Below are 22,441 nucleotides of genomic sequence, written 5' to 3'. Positions count from 1 at the left end.
CCGTGGTATAACTCACAAACTCGTAGCTTAAAGCAGATAACCCGTAAGTTGGAGAGGAAATGGCATCTCACTAATTTAGAAGATCTTCACTTAGCCTGGAAAAAGAGTCTGTTGCTCTATAAAAAAAGCCCTCCGTAAAGCTAGGACATCTTTCTACTCATCACTAATTGAAGAAAATAAGAACAACCCCAGGTTTCTTTTCAGCACTGTAGCCAGGCTGACAAAGAGTCAGAGCTCTATTGAGCTGAGTATTCCATTAACTTTAACTAGTAATGACTTCATGACTTTCTTTGCTAACAAAATTTTAACTATTAGAGAAAAAATTACTCATAACCATCCCAAAGACGTATCGTTATCTTTGGCTGCTTTCAGTGATGCCAGTATTTGGTTAGACTCTTTCAATCTATCTTTGTTAGTTGGCTATGTACCACAGGCTTTTAAGGTGGCAGTAATTAAACCATTACTTAAAAAGCCATCACTTGACCCAGCTATCTTAGCTAATTATAGGCCAATCTCCAACCTTCCTTTTCTCTCAAAAATTCTTGAAAGGGTAGTTGTAAAACAGCTAACTGATCATCTGCAGAGGAATGGTCTATTTGAAGAGTTTCAGTCAGGTTTTAGAATTCATCATAGTACAGAAACAGCATTAGTGAAGGTTACAAATGATCTTCTTATGGCCTTGGACAGTGGACTAATCTCTGTGCTTGTTCTGTTAGACCTCAGTGCTGCTTTTGATACTGTTGACCATAAAATTTTATTACAGAGATTAGAGCATGCCATAGGTATTAAAGGCACTGCGCTGCGGTGGTTTGAATCATATTTGTCTAATAGATTACAATTTGTTCATGTAAATGGGGAATCTTCTTCACAGACTAAAGTTAATTATGGAGTTCCACAAGGTTCTGTGCTAGGACCAATTTTATTCACTTTATACATGCTTCCCTTAGGCAGTATTATTAGACGGTATTGCTTAAATTTTCATTGTTACGCAGATGATACCCAGCTTTATCTATCCATGACGCCAGAGGACACACACCAATTAGCTAAACTGCAGGATTGTCTTACAGACATAAAGACATGGATGACCTCTAATTTCCTGCTTTTAAACTCAGATAAAACTGAAGTTATTGTACTTGGCCCCACAAATCTTAGAAACATGGTGTCTAACCAGATCCTTACTCTGGATGACATTACCCTGACCTCTAGTAATACTGTGAGAAATCTTGGAGTCATTTTTGATCAGGATATGTCATTCAAAGCGCATATTAAACAAATATGTAGGACTGCTTTTTTGCATTTACGCAATATCTCTAAAATTAGAAAAGTCTTGTCTCAGAGTGATGCTGAAAAAACTAATTCATGCATTTATTTCCTCTAGGCTGGACTATTGTAATTCATTATTATCAGGTTGTCCTAAAAGTTCCCTAAAAAGCCTTCAGTTAATTCAAAAATGCTGCAGCTAGAGTACTAACGGGGACTAGAAGGAGAGAGCATATCTCACCCATATTGGCCTCTCTTCATTGGCTTCCTGTTAATTCTAGAATAGAATTTAAAATTCTTCTTCTTACTTATAAGGTTTTGAATAATCAGGTCCCATCTTATCTTAGGGACCTCGTAGTACCATATCACCCCAATAGAGCGCTTCGCTCTCAGACTGCAGGCTTACTTGTAGTTCCTAGGGTTTGTAAGAGTAGAATGGGAGGCAGAGCCTTCAGCTTTCAGGCTCCTCTCCTGTGGAATCAGCTCCCAATTCAGATCAGGGAGACAGACACCCTCTCTACTTTTAAGATTAGGCTTAAAACTTTCCTTTTTGCTAAAGCTTATAGTTAGGGCTGGATCAGGTGACCCTGAACCATCCCTTAGTGATGCTGCTATAGACGTAGACTGCTGGGGGGTTCCCATGATGCACTGTTTCTTTCTCTTTTTGCTCTGTATGCACCACTCTGCATTTAATCATTAGTGATCGATCTCTGCTCCCCTCCATAGCATGTCTTTTTCTTGGTTCTCTCCCTCAGCCCCAACCAGTCCCAGCAGAAGACTGCCCCTCCCTGAGCCTGGTTCTGCTGGAGGTTTCTTCCTGTTAAAAGGGAGTTTTTCCTTCCCACTGTAGCCAAGTGCTTGCTCACAGGGGGTCGTTTTGACCGTTGGGGTTTTACATAATTATTGTATGGCCTTGCCTTACAATATAAAGTGCCTTGGGGCAACTGTTTGTTGTGATTTGGCGCTATATAAAAAAAAATTGATTGATTGATTGAATTGTGATGTATTTGTTTTAGTATATTTAGATTTTGTTGTGATTTGGCACTTTATAAGCCGATTAAATTGAAATTGCGAATGCGAATACCAATGGAACTGTTTTACCAATCTTTTACAATACAAATATTATAAATAATTACCTTTGACACAATTCCAAATGCGTTCTCCACTGCACAATATGCATGAGAGAAGCTGCAGCTGCAGATAATTTCTCTGTGATTCTGGGAGCGATGAGAGATGGTTTTATCAGCCAAGTTCTGAGAGCAAATGCGTCATCAGCTATAAAATTATTATTTGATATAATCTGGTGTCAAACAGGACAAAGAGTGGCATCCAGCAGGACAAAGCAGGATGCAGTGGCATGATGAATTCTGCAGCAGTGCAGGGATCAAATTTGGGCACGTGTCAAAGTGGCTTTACTCTCACCTGGAGGAGGCAGGCAGCACTGTGAAACTCATATTCTTTGACTTCTTCAGTGCATTCAACATCATCTGGCTTGACTTGCTCAGCGATAAGGTACATGACATGAAGGTGGAGGCTCCACTGGTGGCCTGGATTACCAACGGTATCATAGGCTGCCCACAGTATGTCAGGCTTCGGAACATAACATCCGACACCATCAAGAGCAGCACAGGGGTCCTTGCTGTCTCCCTTCCTGTTCACACTCTACACCTCAGACTTCAGGTTCTGGTCACAGTCCTGCCACCTGCAGAAGGTTTTGGATAACTCTGCCTTTGTGGGCTGCATCAGCAGTGGCTAGGAGGCTGAGTACAGGAGTGTGGTGGACAGGTTGTAGAGTGGTGTGGACTCAACTACCTGCAGCTCAACGTATTTAAGACAAAGGAGCTGGTGGTGGACCTCACAAGATGGAAGACCTGTCCGAACCCAGTTACCATCAATGGAACTGAGGTGGATATTGTGGACTACTGCAAGTACCTGGGTGTCCACATAGACAACAAACTGGACTGGACTGTAAACACAGATGCTGTGCATAAGAAAGGTCAGAGCCGACTGTGCCTCCTCAGAAGCCTCCAGTCTTTCAATGTCTGCAGAAACTTGTTGCAGATGTTTTATCACTCTGTGGTCCCCAGCGTCATCTTCCATGCTGTAGTGTGCTGGATCAGCAGGCTGAAGGCAGCTGAGACAAACAGACTCAACAAGCTCATCAGGAGCGCTGGCTCTGTCCTGGGGGTTGAGCTAGAGCCTGTGGTGGAGGTGTCAGAGAGGAGGATGTTGAGGAAACTGCTCAGCATCATTGACTGAGACCACAGGGTGCACCACAGAATGCCACAGGAAGTCTTTTCTACCTGTGGCAATCTGCAATCTGTAGAATTCCTCTCCCTTCTGCAGGAGGAATATATAATGAACAGAGTTATTCAGTTAGTCAGAGTTACGTGCAATACTTGTATTATCGAACATCTTGTGCAAATGTCTTCCAGTCATTTCATATAAATTTGTTGTACTTATTGTAAAAAAAAAAAAAAACATTGTTCACTGTTTACTGTTTTGGTACTCTGGCAAAATAATTTCTTTTGGGTTAAATAAATAGATCTTATCTTATATTAAATATAACTTCCCAGGTGTGAGGATTTACTGCTCTTCTCTTCCATTGTCTTGCTTAACTCTGATACTTTTTCAACAGCTGAAGTCACTCACATTTATTTCCTTAATTTTAGCACTGAATCAATTATCAAATAAAAATAAACCTTTTTTTCATCTGAACATTTTATTTTTCTTTTGCAGGTGGCAACTCTGAATGTGAATCATTGATTAAAGTACAACGCGACACAGTTTATGAGGTTGTGATTGGAGGAAACCTGAAGATTACCTGCTCAGTTGTTTTCTGCAGCAGTTCACCACCAAATGTATCCTGGTTTAAATTCGGAGAAAAAACTTTTGTTCCTGTCGATTTCAACAGAAATCCTCACATCAAAAAAGAGTGGGAAACGTTAAATCATACTGAAGGGAAATCATATTTGGTCTTCCAAAACATACTCAGGAATGATTCTGCACTGTATCAATGTCAAGCTCAAGGCCAAATTAGTCATGCCATCAACCTATCTATCAGCGGTAAGTATACCAACATTTGGAGTACTCTGAACTAACTATGAATTTCTGTTATACCCCCATCACACTTGAGCACGAATTGTACAAATTCCATATGAATTGATATTCCAAAGACATTTGTGCAAGTTGTGCCACATTCGAACTGCACTAGAATGCCTTGTGCAGAAGAGCGGTGCTCAGCCTGCCATGCAGCTCTCCTCCTCCCCAGTTGCTTCCCACCCAGATCTCGGGTGCCGGCATTGTGTTGTTTCGTGCTGTGTTGCTTTAATTCTTTGTCTTTTCTATTTTATTCTGTTGTTATTTTTTTCATGGGGGAAAGTTCATGTCCGCATTCGACTTGCACTCTGGGTGGTCGACCTGGACTCGGGTGCTGCTGCATTCCTAATTGTGCAAGTCATTCGTGCTGGCTTCATACCACATTTTGGGTATTTGTACACGGCTATAAGAATGTCGGTCTTGCATGACTGCACCTCGAATTCTGTTTGTTTTTCAAATTCATGTGATTCGTACAGCATTCATGCTCTTGTGTAAGGGGACCCTTAACATTCAACAGCTCACAGTTAAATTATTGCTGAAAAAGCAAGCATAATTGACATTAATTCAAAATATTTGCTTTGAGTCCCTGTTAATTCAAGTAGAAATCCCCACTGAAAAAGAGAGAAGATAACTTGAGTGCAGACCGTAGGTCGGTGGTTTAATATCCATCCATTTTCTATACCCAATTACTCCAATTAAGGGTTACGGGGGGCGGGGGTGCCGGAGCTTATCCAAACGGTCATCAGAGCTAACCACTAAGTCACCATGCCGCCGGTTTAATATCAAATATTGTGCTTTTGGTTTTAAGTCAGGTAGATTCACAGTTTATGCAGTGCTCACGTTAAGACACACTGTAAAACTCATTGAGTTAGTTGAACTCAAACCATTTGAAGAAACCGATTGCCTTAAACCATTTGAGTTTGCCAACTTAAATAAAATAATTTTAAAAAATTTAATTGTTAAAGTTTTAGTAACTTAACAATTTATATTTAAGTAAACTTATGTAAATCTAGTTTCAATAAAAAATTGACAAATTTCTCCCTAAAAAAAATTTGCATACATTTGAATTAGATTTTTTGATGCATTGTTTGGTTTACTTGTTGACTCTGCATTGTGTTGTTATGACTCTGCCAATTCCCTCTCCTCGGGATGTGAACTCACGATCTCCAGCATGGAAGTCGGACTGTCTAACCAGAAGGCTAAAAACCAGGACTCTGGCCTTGTGACCAGAGAATTCTTTTGAGCTGTTGGGAGTGAGGTTTATTAACGGCATATGCACCGCGACACCTGCTGGCCTCTGTTACATAAACTCAATTAAAATGAGTTCATGGAATGCACTGGAAACACATCACCAACACTTAAATGCCCCAAAACCTTACATGCACTTAAAGGAACTGAGTTGTTATGACAACAGTTCATTTTTGAGTTAGTTTAATTAATGGAAATGAGTGACTATAACTTTTTTCAAAGTTTGAGTTACATTAACTTAATTATTGGAAACCATTCAGAAGATTCAGACGGCTTTCGGTGGCTTTTCAGTCGAGTGAATATCCAAGAAATTGTGTAACAGCTGGGCATGTCACAACTTGTCCTGTGAGACTTCCAACACGGAGGTGTTTGTTGTGCGCCATGAGCGGCTCCGTCCCGACGCGCGAATTCCTCTGCACGTCTTTCATTACAAAATCTCCTGTAACAGTGGAATGTGCCGCAAAAGTGCTGATGTCCACATTTTCTGTGATTTCTCTGGTAGTCACACGACATGCCGGATCAACACAGCCTTCACTTTGGAAATGATCTGGTCGTTTCAGCCTGTCGATGGCCGCTCGGAGCACAGCATGCCCTCCGCCGGTGTGGGCCGTCTTTAATCCGGTTGTAATGGTCCTTAATCTGTGTGACGCAGATAGAATCTTCACCGAAAGCCATCTGAATTTTGCGAATGGTTTCCACCTGGCTGTCTCACACAGTTTCTTAAAAAATTTTCATGGAGCAAAGCGGCAGTCGCTCAGCCATTTCCCTGACAATGAAAATCCGACGAGGGGGCTGGACCAGTGCTCACTCAAAGCCTACCCACAAGCGAATGACGCAACCGACAGGCGTGAAAAAACTCACGCATGCGCACGAAGGTTCAAGCTTGGCTGATGCAAGTGCACATGATTCAAATCCATATAGTTTTTGAAAAAAATAAAAAGGTCTGTTACTTTTCGGACAGACCTTGTACACAGGCAGGTAGTCAAAAACCGATGAGGCAAACAAAGCAAGGCAAGAGAACAAGAACTGAGCTGGAAGGAAGGCACAAGGCGCATCGATCTGGCGAAGGACAGAGACAAACTGTGAGGCTTATAAAGCACCCAGGTGATTAACTGCAAACTCAGAACAGGTGTGTGGAGAACCTCCCAGAACAGTGGTGTGGCCAGACAGAGGGAGACACCCACCAAAGAACCAGGAGAGAAAGACGAGAAACAACAGGACAGAGAAAACCCAAGCAGAAAGATAGAGCAGAGGCAGAGCAAGAGACAGATGGAGCACAAAACAACCCATAAACCAAGAACCTGTCAGTTTGCCTGAGTGGTTACCATCCAGGTTCCAGGAACTAGGAACCAATACTCCAAGACTTGACTTGCACCTGTATGGGGACTGGGGAGCCAAACGGCAATGATCACATCATGCTCCTTGAAAATTATTTGAATTGCAAAAAAATTAACTTGTCCTTCTTGGCCTAAAACTGTCAGTGTAGACACCCACCCATCCATTTTCTGTACCCACTTAATCCAATTAAAGGTCAGAGGGTAGCTGGAGCCTATCCCACCAGCCACAAGATGAGGAAGAGTACACCCTAGACAGCAGGGCCACATACAGATGGACAAACACACACTCAAACCTACGTTCAATTTATATTCACCAATTCACCTAACCTGCATATTAAGTGGGAGGAAACCCATGTAAATATGATGAAAACACGCAAACTCCACACAGAAAGAACCAGGCGGGAAGCAATCCCAGGAACTTCCTGTTGTGAGGCAGCAGTGCCAGCCACTATCCCACCATGTCGACCGTTGCAGATACATTTTCAGCAAATTTACAAAAATGGCAAATCAAAATTTTGCTTATATCAGGAAAACATCCAGCTGCACAACCCCCAAACATATTTCATTGTATAAAGCACAATTAACAAAATAATAATAATCATAAAAATAAATGACTTGAAGGAAACACCTGACTTGTTTTTCAGATCACAGAAATCCAATCCCAACACCGGGTACACCTGGTAAGAAAATATAGTTTGTTTCTGTAGTTTAAAACAGTCTGAGATTGGAAATAAAAACAATTGTTAGGCTGTTCTTCAGACACAATTGTTGCACACAGATATGCTGAATTCATGATAGAATTCTCTTCTCCTTGTAGATGCCACACGAAGTCCAGATGCTCCTGCCAAAGATTTTTTCTGGATGTACTTGTACTGTGCTGCTGCCATTTTGGTATTCGTCACCATCGTGATCGTTACGTCTGTCATAGCAATGCGAGGCTGTAAAGGTGAGTGCTAATTTTATAGCATTTGAGAGGTAATTTTTCCACCACAAATTGCTGCTAAATAAATATGCCCTGTGATCATAAACACAATGCCCATCTTGCAGGGAAGTGGCAGAAAGAGGTGGCACCTGACAATCAGGTATTACAGTGCAAACACGCAGCAGCACGAGTCACACTTTATTGCTACAAAAGTCTGATACAAACTTTATTGTTATGATTCCAGTACATGGGCATACCAATGTGTGAGCAAGCCTCCCCACATCTCAGTGTCCAAGCTCCCCAAAGAGCAAGCCCCTCCTCCCACCATGCCCTACCCAGCATAGTTCCTGAGCCTGTCATTTATAGCGTACCAGCTCGCCAATCTACCCGGAAAAAGATGTCACCCTCACGACCCCATGACAACAAGAATGTGTGCAAAAGCAACACAGAGGGAGGACAAAGGATGAGGGATATGGGGGAGGAAGAAGGGAGGTCTATTGTGTATGCTGCTCTCAATCATCAGATTCTACCCGGAGCTGCCGCTCGGCCGAGAAAGCCACGGGAGGAGACTTCAGAGTACGCGGCCATCCGTGTGTCGTGACGCTTCATCGCATCCAGATAGACCGACGGTGTCAAACTCAAGCACAGTTACCATCATAAACAACAAACAAAAACATATAGTTCATCAGATTTAATCTGTTCATTTGTGTGACATGACTCCATTATACAAATAATGAATGTTTATGAGTTCATTGAATATTTCATGAGGTGAAAGCTGGAACATACCATTCAACAAGGCGTTGGAAGCAGCTACGAAATTACATGTTTTGCATACAATTTCTGCTTCATGCACACTTTATGTGCAATTCGACCAAATTCACATGATGTGTGAAGGGGCTTGATTCTGCTCTCAACGTATTTGAAAGATATTCATTTTTATCCTTTTCTAATGAGACATGTTGTCTGCATTGGCAGTGATTCCATGGTAACAGCTAAAAGCAACAATCTTATTTGTCACAGAGGCAAGAGAACAGATTTTTGTCTTAAAGTAGAGTCTCCATGTTTGTGTTCCAATTTAGCATTTGTCCTCAAAATGAACAGGAACTTCTGTTTTGACCCTTGACTTTGATACAATGACAGTATCTCAGGAATGACTGAGGCCAGAGAGCAGATTTCTCTCTTCAGTTCCTCTGACACTTAAAGTTTCTCTTTGCTCCAATTCAGCATTTGTCTTTAAAGTCACCAGACATTCCTTTTTTGACATTTGTCCATGATAACATGGTCCCTGGTGTCTCAGGAACCATTTTGGAGTTAAAGTGCTCAGAAACCACTGCGAAACATCCCATTGAAGACAAAAAAACTCAATGTAAAGATTAAGAATCAGATTTTCTATTTTCTAATCTAATTCATAGTGACATAATGAGGAAGGGGACTTTGCCTAACGTTATACGGCCTTTCAAATGTAGTTCCTACAAAATTTAGTTCCTACTGAAATCCATACATTATTATATCGGTTATTTTTTAAACATATTGCTAAATTACAGCTCATTTTAATGAAAAACATATTTACCAGGGGGGAGCTTAATGATTATTTTATTTTCCTTTTAATGCTGATTGCAGGAGGACATGCGCGTGCCTTTGACCCTCACGTGATGCGTGTAGTCAGGGCATGCACGCTAACATCCATAAGCTGTCTTGTAAATCACCATAGAGGTGTTCCCTGGTTACAAAAACTTATTTTTTACATTTATAAATATTTATTTCTTGCAAATTTTTACAAAATATATGACAAATATTAGAGCCCCTTCACATATAGTGCGAAGTTTGGTTGAAGTGCGCATGAAGCAGGAATCGTGTGCAAAACGTGGAGAATCGTCCCTGCCTCAAACGCCTCTTACACCTGTTGCTACAACTATTTGCACAAACCAGTGGCTGAAAGACAGAGTGTGCGCTGCGAGAGCCCATTGAACCCTTTCACGGCAGGTGTTGGCCAAATTCCAGGTGACATGCACAAACATCTAACACTGCTCGCATGGCACTTAGAAAATGTGTGGGCATTTGCAGCATTGACACAACAACATTCTGCAGACAATTGTAGCGGGATGAAAGTCCCGGGTCCCAATTGAAAAGACATTCCCGCTAGCTTGGCTAACGGGGAGTTCCCCTTTGGCTGACCTGGTAGAGGAACGGTCTTTTGTGTGAGCCGCGTGGGTTTGATCCCCACCGTCGTCCCAGCCACGAAGGTCCTGCTGCTTCAATCTGGCGTCACGAACAGGATGTGGGTTTGTACCTGTGACTTCGGGACGAAGTCAAAAATTGTGGGGAGATGTGTAGCGGGATGAAAGTCCCGGGTCCCAATTGAAAAGACGTTCCCGCTAGCTTGGCTAATGGGGAGTTCCCCTTTGGCTGACCTGGTAGAGGAACGGTCTTTTGAGCGAGCCGCATGGGTTTGATCCCCACCGCCGTCCCGGCCACGAAGGTCCTGCTGCTTCACAGTCATTGTCGTGCTGGAGGTGAAATTTGTCTAAGTACCCCACAAGTGTGGCTTTGATGTGTGCGCTGAACTGACAGAACGTGTAGCAGCGGACAGAAGCAGCTGTGGAGATCTGTGGATCTGGGCATCTCAGATGGACAACAGGTACTGTGTTTGGACAGACATGAACTAACAATTGCCCACTGTGATGCATGTGTGTCTGCTTGCTGCCCTTATGTGGACATAAATAAAAACATACAGTATATCACTGTGGCGACGGGCTGCAGGGAGCGAGCACGCGCACTCTGCAGCCTATTGACAGGCTGCCCCCCAGGTTGAAACAGACCACCAGATCATGACTGTATGTCTGGCATCACCAGAGGAACAGACAGATCATATTTGTATTGCTCGCATGATAAATGCGGTGTTTTTATATGGTGTGTGATTTTAATTTTTTTGTAATACTTCCTTGTCCTTCCTGATATGAGGCAGATTCCCGCAGCTTTCAAAGGACAGCTCTGTAGTTCGTTGGTAAAGTTTCTGACTGGCAGTTAGAGCTTTTGGAAGGTTCGGGTTCGAGTCCTGTGGGTGGTATGTTTTACTGTTTTCCACATAAGCGGCGTAATGTGGTCCCACAGGTACTACCTGTTTTTTTTTATTTATTCCACATAAGCGGTGTGATGTGGTCAGGGCTTAATTTGAGGGGGAGCAAGCCAGAGCGCGCTCCAGAACCTCGGACGTTGGCTCCGCCAGCTATTTATACTGGATCCGTGATCCGCCACCTCTCTTGACTAAAAAAAAAAAAAAAAATCACCGCCTGCTGTGGGGAATTGCGCCAAATCTGGCAACAGGTCCAGAGGCTACGCTCGCTGTTTTGATCCGGATGTTGACCGTAGCCGCAGAGCTCCGTGGCCACCGAGAGAGGACTTGGATTCTTTGCGGGTCCCGCATCCGTACCCCCGGAGACAGTGAGTGAAGGGAGAGTACACGCATTGTTCTGCGTATGTCTGTTTATAATCTTCTCGCACAGAAGAAAAAAGATTGTTTACACAAGAGAGAAAAGTGAGAAAATGTTAATGCCTGTTTGAGAAAAGTGTGTAGTGAGGGGTTTTACAGCCTTAAAACATAAGTGTAAAAAACAGCGCTGACTACACGGATTTCGTTTATCGCGGCTTATTTTTATGCTGCGTTCACACCGGGCGCGATCAGATGCTACAAATTCGCGGGAGTCGCGTGGCGACGGACGCGCCTCCTTCGCCCGGTGTGTCGCTCTGCTTGGGTGGACTTTCGCTGCGAAAATTCGCCCCGTGCGTCATCAAATAGGAGGAGCTTCCATTCCGCTCGGCGTCAAGTCATCATGACGGACCTTGATCACACGGAGCGAGTTGTTGTGAAAAGCTCCCAATGTAGAGAGTATCATTATTTGCTGCAGGAGCTGCATCTGGATGACTGCCGCTTTCAGCGGTCCTTCTGCCTCTGTAGGACCCAGTTTGAGGACCTCCTGTCCTGTTCACGCGCGCACATGTAAACAATTAAAAAAAAAAGAACTCCGCTGCTTGCTGCAGCTCGCTCCTCCCCCCAAAAAACTCTGTCATAATTGTGTTTAGAAACCAGTCACCATTTGTTTTATTATACATCCGTGTAGTTAATTAATAAAATATTCTCCACACAGACAATTCGCTCGCGCGCACGTAAGACAAAAAAAAACAAAAACAAAACTCCGCTGCTTGCTGTGAGGCTGCTCCTCGCTCTTTCCCAAAAAAACTCTGTCATAATTGTCTTTAGAAACCAGTCACCATTATACATCTGTGGACCCTCGCGCGCGCACGTAAAAAAAAATAAAAAGAAAAAGAAACTCCGCTCCCCGCTGCTGTGGGGCTGCTGTTCGCTCCAAAAACTCTGTCATGATTGTGAAATAAAGGACAAAAGAGACGTAAGTCCTGCTCACAGGCTGCTACCAGCGACAGGACATGTTCACATCTTCAGTCAAACTCCAGACATCTCCACGTCACTACATATTCAGTCCCTGATTGGTCATCGCGGCGCGAAGAGACGAAAAAGTTCAGATTTTTCAACTTGGGAAGGAGGGCGACACGACGTGACGCACTATCGCGCTACAAACGTGCAAAACGCTCAAAATCGCTTCACTCGCTTCCATCGCGTCGCGCTGCGCGGTTTGGCGCCAAAACGCGTACTTGCATAGGGATTACATGGCAACCTGTGGCTGCAGTCGCTCACGCCGCGCCCGGTGTGAACGCGGAGAATGTAACTCCCGCGATAAACGAGGGACCACTGTACATCATTAAACAGGAATTTGTACTCTATCCGGATTTGGTGTGACTACTAGTGTTATTAGGCCTACAATACATGCCCAGTTTATTTTCGGTGTGGCGCACAGCGTTGTTCGCAAGCCCCCCCGCCCTTCTTTTTTTTTCTGCACCGGAGCCACCCATCCTCTGCGCTCTGGGACTTCCCACCTTACAAATTAATCACTGGATGTGGTGCACCTCGCACTGTGTTCCTGCTCGAAAGATACCATTGCTTCTTGGATCTTGCATAACTGCCCGTTGTCGCAATGTTTAGTGGTGCGCGAATTTGAACTGTTTCACGCTGTTTCGCCGTATTTGACCAAACTTAGCACTATGTGTGAAGGGGCCCTTAGATTTCATATGGAAAGAAGTTGTTTGGAGCATTTTCCGTCATCTTAGATTATTTCATTCGAGAGAGCAGCCAGCAGACGACACCGTGCACCTCTACTCTGATTGGCTGTCACCATATGCTTCTGAGCATCTCTCACACAAATTAGTGGAAGTCCCCATGCCATCTATTGTGTCGCTATTATAGACTGTATGGGTTGCTACCCAAAGTAGTTCAAGGTCGCCTGTTCTTTTGAAATTTTGCCCTTCTGGGGAACTATTTATTAATTTTTGACTTTTTTCCAGACAGTGCAAATTTTGACCATATTGGCAATGTCTTATTACTAATAACGTCTAATAAATACTATTATACTGGTGCCAAAGAAAATTATTTTTAGGACTTAAATCTTCCAAATTTTAAAGGCTGTACAGCTTCAGTGTTTGCAATAATTTGGCACCAAAATCGAGTTCACAATCATTTTTCAGAGCAACTCAAGCTTGATATGATGAAAATAAAAAGACAAGATGTATTTTAATTTTAAAATGAAATTTATGTACATGGCTTTCTAAGTCCCGTGAAAAAAACTTGTGTGCCTATTCTTGTTTTTGTGCATGTGTAGCAGCTTGTAGTTGGGTGCAGACAGGACGTGAGAGGGTGCGTGCTATTGTGCACAGAGAATTTTGAAATGTTCAAAAAAAATCTTTCATGCATAAATGTTGTGCTACGTGGTGCAATCTAATCGCCACTGAGATATGCAGCTCGCCAAGTGGAGTAAAGAAGAAGTGAACAGAACGAGTGGTAACATCAGCGGATTGCATCAGAGCGCAGCTCATCTGAAGGATTATAACAAGAAGTTAAATCTGTTATAAACGTACTTTAACAGCTGCACACAAGAAGGAAAGAACACACAACTGTTAAGCCATGACAATGTAAACATGACAAATAATTACCTTTTTAGATGGCTCCAAATGCTTTCTGCAGCTTGTTAGGCACGCGCGTGCAAACACCTAAAGCTGGAGTGGTCCTCTGTGATTCAGGAAGTGATTACAGCTGTTTTCAACGGCCAATTTGCAGAGAAAATTATTAATTCAACACAAAATAATTATTTTATATACACAGCTTCCAGCGCAGAGCGCATGGCAGCCGGGAGAACAAAGAATGGCGTCCAGCTGTGATCCCAGTGGATGGGATCATCGTGACAACGGGTGTGCAAGTGTGTGAATCAAAGATATGCTCTCATCAGGGGGCCTTGACAGAGAAAAAAGACAATACATAAAGAAAAAGAAAAGGTGTTGGTTAAAGGAGTGGAGACAGCGCGACCACTGGACTTTCTGGTGCGCCATAACAGCCGTTTTGATTTTAGATTCCGCTCTGTGAGTCCGTCACCTTGCTTTCTGATTGGCTACACATCACATTCAGCAGGCTACGTGCTCATTTGTGGTCGGGGAACACGACACACACTGGGATATCGAACCAAGACATGTTGAATATCCCCAATTTGCCGTCTGAGTGCTCCTGACGTCCTTCCGAGCAGACTATAGCGCTCTTATCACACCACACACGGCAGGAATATCTAAGATTATCTTTAGAGCCATCGCGATATTTGGTGCGTCCTTAAGATTGTCAGATGGGGAAGATTACGTCTGAAATAGGCATAATTATCTTGCCGCGTGAACCAGGCATAATGAAAAATATTTGTTCTAAAAACTGCTTTGGTTGTTTTTATTAAAACCACCACTTTGTAATAAAGTAAAACTGTTGAATCAAAGAGACCCACACCACATGTAACGGATACATCAAAGATGTGCCGTATTGTGAGACCCCAGGACACTACTGGAAACATTTGGTCAGTACTGTAAAATCGCCTCTTTTTTCATCAGATATCAAACCTCTACCAAGACTACATTCTTGTACAGTCAGTGTGGTGCATATCCTGACAACATCTGTTGTTTAAATTATTTAGGGAGATAGTCTGATTCTGCTATTTCTCATAGATTCACGCACTTTCTTATCCAGTTCTTTTAAAAATCCTTAGTTTTTCACTGATCATAATAATATTACCTACACGTTTCAATCATATATTTGCTTTCATTGAATTTTTTTGTTACTTATAGCACTGAATATTAAGCGGGTACAGAAAATTAACGAATGAATATTTTGAGCGAGCAACACAAAGCTCCACTTCAATCTTCACCACTGTAAACAGCGCCCCCTGTGTCCACATACACTTACTGCTTCAAGCAATGAAATTAAGTTGTTGGATTTACTGATATTATTATTTAGTTATCTTAGTTTGAATATTTTGTGTTCAAAATCCAACAGAACCTGAACACACCATCAAAACTGTGACTTTGTGCTCTTGCACTCGCGACTTGAATCGTCTCTTCCGAGTGACACAATAACTTCATAACATCAATATTTTCATGTTTTTATAACCTGCGTATGTGACATTGTCATCTTCTGGTGATGTAAATGACCATTTACCTTTATAATTGAATGCAATAAGTTTTTGATTATGTTGCTGTTCATGTGACTTAATGAATGTAACAGTATTGTGATCCTTCTGTGCAATCAAATATCGATTTCATCAAAATATATTTAACTGCTTTTTAAAATTAAGATTTCAAGATGCTTTTGTGTCAACCTTACTGGCTTATTTGTGCTTTTTGCCCAAAGTTTGACCATGTGGATGCGGTCACCTGCTCCAGTGTCTGTCTGTTCACCCCTTCTGTCCTGTTACATTACAGCTCTATTTTTTTAAACAAATTACATAAATAAAAATGAATGCTGTTGAAATTCAGTGTCCGACTCATAATTTTACATTATTGCTGAGTATTTACATCCCCAATTCCAATGAAGTTGGGACGTTGTGTAAAATGTAAATAAAAACAGAACACAATGATTTGCAAATCCTCTTCAACCTATATTCAATTGAATACACCACAAAGACAAGATATTTAATGTTCAAACTGATAAACTTTATTGTTTTTGTGCAAATATTTGCTCATTTTGAAATGGATGCCAGCAACACGTTTCAAAAAAGCTGGGACAGTGGTATGTTTACCACTGTGTTACATCACCTTTCCTTCTAACAACACTCAATAAGCGTTTGGGAACTGAGGACACTAATTGTTGAAGCTTTGTAGGTGGAATTCTTTCCCATTCTTGCTTGATGTACGACTTCAGTTGTTCAACAGTCCGGGGTCTCCGCTGTTGTATTTTGCACTTCATAATGCACCACACACTTTCAATGGGTGACAGATCTGGACTGCAGGCAAGCCAGTCTAGTACCTGCACTCTTTTCACACGAAGCCATGCTGCTGTAACACGTGCAGAACGTGGCTTGGCATTGTCTTGCTGAAATAAGCAGGGACGTCCCTGAAGAAGACGTTGCTTGGATGGCAGCATGTGTTGCTCCAAAACCTGGATGTACCTTTCAGCACTGACGTGCCATCACAGATGTGTAAGTTGGCCATGCCATGGGCACTAATACACCCCCATACCATCACAGATGCTGGCTTTTGAACTTTGTGCTGGTAACATTCTGGATGGTCTTTTTCCTCTTTTGTCTGGAGGACACAACGTCCATGATTTCCAGAAACAATTTGAAATGTGGACTGATCAGACCACAGCACACTTTTCCACTTTGCGTCTGTCCATTTCAAATGAGCTCCGACCCAGAGAAGGCGGTGGCGTTTCTGGATGTTGTTGATGTATGGCTTTCATGTCGCATGGTAGAGTTTTAACTTGCACTTGCAGATGTAGTGACGAACTGTTTTAACTGACAGTGGTTTTCTGAAGTGTTCCTGAGCCCACGCGGTAAGATCCTTTACATAATGATGTCGGTTTTTAATGCCGCCTGACGATCAAAGGTCACGGGCATTCAATGTTGGTTTTCGGCCTTTCTGCTTACGTCTAGAAAGTCCTCCAGATTCTCTGAATCTTCTAATTATATTACGGACTGTAGATGATGGAATCCCTAAATTCCTGGCAATTGAACGTTGAGAAACATTGTTCTTAAACTGTTGGACTATTTTTTTCACACAGATGTTCACAAAATGATGATCCTCATCCCATCTTTGCTTGTGAATGGCTGAGACTTTTGGGGATGCTCCTTTTATACCCAATCATGACACTGACCTGTTTCCAATTAACCTGTTCACCCATGGAATGTTCCAAACAGGTGTTCTTTGAGCATTCAGCAACTTTCCCAGTCTTTTGTTGCGCCGTCCCAGCTTTTTCGAAATGCATTGCAGGCATCCATTTCAAAATGAGCAAATATTTGCACAAAAACAAAAAGTCTGTCAGTTTGAACATTAAATATCTTGTCTTTGTGGTGTATTCAATTGAATATAGGTTGAAGAGGATTTGCAAATCACTGTACTCTGTTTTTATTTACATTTCACACAATGTCCAACTTCATTGGAATTGGGGTTGTAAACAAACAAATAATCAAAAAATACGAGGTCTGTTAGAAAATTTTCCGACCTTTTTATTTTTTGCAAAAACTATATGGATTTGAATCATGTGTGCTTGCATCAGCCAAGGTTGAACCTTTGTGCGCATGCGTGAGTTTTTTCATGCCTGTCGGTTGCATCATTCGCCTGTGAGCACGCCTTGTGGGAGGAGTGGTCCAGCCCCCTTGGCGGGAGCTGTTGACCCTGAGTGGGGATGTTGTCGGGCGGTGGAAGGAGTACTTCGAGGATCTCCTCAATCCCATTGTCACGTCTTCCGAAGAGGAAGCAGAGACTGGGGACTCAGAGGTGGACTCATCCATTACCCAGGCCGAAGTCACCGAGGTGGTTAGAAAGCTCCTCGGTGGCAAGGGTCCTGGGGTGGATGAAATCCGTCCTGAGTACCTTAAGTCTCTGGATGTTGTGGGACTGTCTTGGCTGACACGCCTCTGCAACATCGCATGGCGATCGGGGACAGTGCCTCTGGATTGGCAGACCGGGGTGGTGGTCCCTCTGTTTAAGAAGGGGGATCGGAGGGTGTGTTCCCACTATAGGGGGATCACACTCCTCAGCCTCCCCGGTAAGGTCTATTCCAGAGTACTGGAGATGAGAATTCGACCGATGGTCGAACCTCGGATTCAGGAGGTACAGTGTGGTTTTCGTCCTGGTCGCGGCACACTGGACCAGCTCTACACGCTCCCTCGGGTGCTCGAGGGTTCATGGGAGTTTGCCCAACCAGTCCACATGTGTTTAGTAGATCTGGAGAAGGCGTTCGACCGTGTCCCTCGGGGCACCCTGTGGGGAGTGCTCCAGGAGTACGGGGTCCGGGGTCCTTTGCTAAGGGCTATCCGGTCCCTGTAGGACTGCAGCAGGAGCTTGATTTGCATTGCCAGTAGTAAGTCAAATCCATATAGTTTTTGCAAAAAATAAAAAGGTCGGAAACTTTTCTAACAGACCTCGTAAATGAAGCCAGGCAGTACTCTGTTTATGGTCTTGTAACAGAGTGGATCCTGTCCAGGGTGTACCCCGCCTCATGCCCTATGATTGCTGGGATAGGCTCCAGCCCCCCCATAACCCATGATTGGAGTAAGCAGTTGAAGATGAGTGACTGAGTGAGTACTCTGTTTATGTGTCAGATCTTTGATTAATCTTTGATTCTGACTGATTTGTGATCTGCCCCCTGTTCCTGACCACTCATCTTTGACCTTTTGATCCTAAGTGGTGAGTTGTGATCTTGATTATAGAACTTTTATTATAATCTTTGATTTTCACCATTTACCAGCTGGCTTGGGAACACCTTGGGATTCTCTGGGAATAGTTACAGGGCTTGGTCCAGGATAGGGAAGCGTGGCACGAGCTGCTTGGTCTGCTGCCACCGTGACATGGACTCGGCTCAGAGGTAGAAAATGAATGCATGAATGATTTTCATCACTAGGGGCGTAACGGAACACAAACCCCACGGCTCGAATCACAACTTTGGATTAGGTCATTTTTCAGATCAGCAAAGACAAAAAGAGACAAATATGATGTTACTTTCTATTTTTAAAAAGAGCTTAAGAAAACAAAACTTTTTTGCCCATGGTTCTCAATGAAAAAGGGTCCTGTGTTTCAAATTTTTTAAATAAAATGCAACACCCTGTTATTAGATACTGAAGTATCGGACACTTCACAGCACAGCACCGCACTGAGTCCTCACTAAGCAGACATACCACTTATCAAAAGTCATTCTCGTAATTTTTTTTTTGTCCGAGCTCCTCCCACACTCAGCTCAGTGAGTTTAGATGACATGGAGAAAACCACTGATGTGATCAGCGGAGAAAAAGGGAAAATGTCATGCACACAGGCCATTCTCAGTTCCTGATTGATTGTAGAGATTTTTTTCAGATGCTTGGACGGAACCCGGGACTGAGAGCGGAGCACCAGCTGCACTGTACAGTATTGTTCAGAATAATAGTAGTGCTATGTGTCTAAAAAGATTAATCCAGGTTTTGAGTATATTTCTTATTGTTACATGGGAAACAAGGTACCAGTAGATTGACAAATCCAACAAGACCAAGCATTCATGATATGCACACTCTTAAGACTATGAAATTGGGCTATTAGTTAAAAAAAAAAAAAGTAGAAAAGGGGGTGTTCACAATAATAGTAGTGTGGCATTCAGTCAGTGAGTTTGTCAATTTTGTGGAACAAAAAGGTGTGAATCAGGTGTCCCCTATTTAAGGATGAAGCCAGCACCTGTTGAACATGCTTTTCTCTTTGAAAGCCTGAGGAAAATGGGATGTTCAAGACATTGTTCAGAAGAACAGCGTAGTTTGATTAAAAAGTTGTTTGGAGACGGGAAAACTTATACGCAGGTGCAAAAAAATTATAGGCTGTTCATCTACAATGATCTCCAATGTTTTAAAATGGAAAAAAAAAAAAAAAAAAAGATGCGTGGAAGAAAACGGAAAACAACCATCAAAATGGATAGAAGAATAACCAGAATGGCAAAGGCTCACCCACTGATCAGCTCAAAGACAGTCTGGAGTTACCTGTAAGTGCTGTGACAGTTAGAAGATGCCTGTGTGAAGCTAATTTATTTGCAAGAATCCCCCGCAAAGTCCCTCTGTTAAATAAAAGACATGTGCAGAAGAGGTTACAATTTGCCAAAGAACACAACTGGCCTAAAGAGAAATGGAGGAATATTTTGTGGACTAATGAGTAAAATTGTTCTTTTTGGTTCCAAGGGCCACAGACAGTTTGTGAGACGTTTGTGAAACTCTGAATTCAGGCCACAGTTCACAGTGAAGACAATGAAGCATGGTGGTGCAAGCATCATGATATGGGCATGTTTCTCCTACCATGGTGTTGGGCCTATATATCACATACCAGGTATCATGGATCAGTTTGGATATGTCAAAATACTTAAAGAGGTCATGTTGCCTTATGCTGAAGAGGACATGCCCTTGAAATGGGTGTTTCAGCAAGACAATGACCCCAAGCACACTAGTAAACGAACAAAATCTTGGTTTCAAACCAACAAAATTAATGCCTTGCAGATGTGAAGAAATCATGAAAAACTGTGGTTATACAACTAAATACTAGTTTAGTGATTCACAGGATTGCTAAAAAAGCAGTTTGAACATAATAGTTTTGAGTTTGTGGCATCAACAGCAGATGCTACTATTATTGTGAACACCCCCTTTTCTACTTTTTTTTACTAATAGCCCAATTTCATAGCCTTAAGAGTGTGCATATCATGAATGCTTGGTCTTTTTGGATTTGTGAGGATCTACTGAATCTACCGGTACCTTGTTTCCCATGTAACAATAAGAAATATACTCAAAACCTGGATTAATCTTTTTAGTCACATAGCACTACTATTATTCTGAACACTACTGTATATATGGAGAAACAGAAGCTGTTTGCTTTAAACACGCTCCATTTAACACATTGAACACGTAACCGCTTTCCCTCCTCTCACACTCTGAATTCTCTGCAGCAAAATGTATGCAGTTATTGCTTTAAAAACAATTCAACGTGAAATTTAGCCTATATTTCACAATATGATGTAAACTTTATAATGACTTGGCGGTGCATATACTTGAAAAAAATTGCCGTTTCTTGAATGGCCGCTTGAGGCAGGCTCCAAAAGCCAACAGGTTCCTATATGCCGTATTTTCCGGAGTATCCGTCAAGTTTTATTTACTAGTTTGGGAGGATCAACGACTTATCGCGCAGTGCAACCTCACCCCGAAATGTGTTAGGAGTCAAGAATTAGGATACAAATAACAGTGCAGTGGATTTGTTTTGTGTGTGTATGTGTGTGTGTGTGCACATGTGCAGAGTGCAATGGTACCAAACGTATGGAACCAAATTTGCATTCTAAATGGAACCAAACTGCACTCTAAATGCAATGCAACACAAATGGGATTAATTAATCCATGTCATGTGACATACAAAGCACCAATCTAATGACAAGAATCCACTCAGCCATGGATGAAGGCACACTAACACTACGAGGGTAGGCTGAAAAGTTCTAAGGCTGACTATGATGCAGTTGTCGAATTGAACAAATTCAGGGTTATTTTTCTACATAGTCTACATATTTTTCTACGATTCCCTTGGCATAGAAGCTTTCATCTTGAGAGTCAAAATAGTCCTCAACGGCAGCCATCACCTCATCATTGCTCCGATAATGCTTCCCAGCCAAGTTTTTTTTTCAGGTTTGGGAACAGATGAAAGTCCGAGGGTGCCAAGTCAGGGGAGTATGATGGGTGATCTACCAGTTCGAATCCACACTCGTGGATAGTGGCCATGGCCACTGTTGACTTGTGAGCTGTAGCATTGTCTTGATGGAACAGCACCCCTTTCCTCAGCTTTCCTGGTTGCTTCTTTTTGATAGCCTCGCGTAACTGTCTCAGTAGGTTAGAATAGTACTGTCCATTTATGGTTTGTCCCTTTTCAAGACAGTCCATGAACACAGTGCCCTTGGCATCCCAGAAAACTGAAACCATGACCTTCCCCACAGACGAAACAACCTTGGCCTTCTTTGGAGGTGGTGACCTTGGGTGTTTCCACTGCCTTGATTGTTTTTTGTCTCTGTTTCAAAGTGGTGAACCCAACACTCATCCTGGGTAAGAAAACGTTCCATGTAATTGGCTGGATCCTCTTCAAATTGCGCCAAGTTTGCCTTTGACATGACTAGCCTGGTGCGTTTCTGGTCAGGCGTCAGAAGACGTGGCACCCACTGAGCTGACACCTTTGACATTCCAAGTTCTTCATGCAGAATGTGTTCAATTCTCTCACGGGATATTCCCACAGCATCTGCTAGCTGATTAATCTTCGATCATCTGTCATCCATCACCATTTCAATCAATCAATCAATCAATCAATTTTATTTATATAGCGCCAAATCACAACAAACAGTTGCCCCAAGGCGCTTTATATTGTAAGGCAAGGCCATACAATAATTACGTAAAAACCCCAACGGTCAAAACAACCCGCTGTGAGCAAGCACTTGGCGACAGTG

At 42.6% G+C, this 22,441-nt stretch overlaps 1 protein-coding gene across 1 annotated transcript; it reads left to right on the top strand.

Moving 5' to 3' along the window:
* The first annotated feature begins 2,607 nt into the window (after positions 1-2,607).
* LOC117515198 lies at positions 2,608-8,578 on the top strand. The gene is made up of 6 exons (XM_034175707.1): positions 2,608-2,821; positions 4,000-4,326; positions 7,589-7,624; positions 7,762-7,890; positions 7,992-8,026; positions 8,111-8,578. The coding sequence occupies exons 1-6, from the start codon at positions 2,608-2,610 to the stop codon at positions 8,465-8,467; spliced, it is 1,098 nt and encodes a 365-aa protein (XP_034031598.1). The 3' UTR covers positions 8,468-8,578.
* Positions 8,579-22,441: the final 13,863 nt, after the last annotated feature.

Source organism: Thalassophryne amazonica, chromosome 1, assembly GCF_902500255.1.
Source record: "Thalassophryne amazonica chromosome 1, fThaAma1.1, whole genome shotgun sequence".
In the NCBI taxonomy this organism is placed as follows: Eukaryota; Metazoa; Chordata; class Actinopteri; order Batrachoidiformes; family Batrachoididae; genus Thalassophryne; species Thalassophryne amazonica.
The sequence above is the reverse complement of the archived record's forward strand: the minus strand, read 5'-3'. Positions and strand labels throughout refer to the sequence as shown.

Bases quoted from the DNA above. Each gene is read 5' to 3' on its own strand.
- LOC117515198 (XM_034175707.1), top strand. From the start codon at position 2,608: ATGCAGTGGCATGATGAATTCTGCAGCAGTGCAGGGATCAAATTTGGG. The intron at 2,822-3,999 runs GTATCATAGGCT...TTTCTTTTGCAG, and splicing joins GGTGGCCTGGATTACCAACG to GTGGCAACTCTGAATGTGAA. The intron at 4,327-7,588 runs GTAAGTATACCA...CTTGTTTTTCAG, and splicing joins CATCAACCTATCTATCAGCG to ATCACAGAAATCCAATCCCA.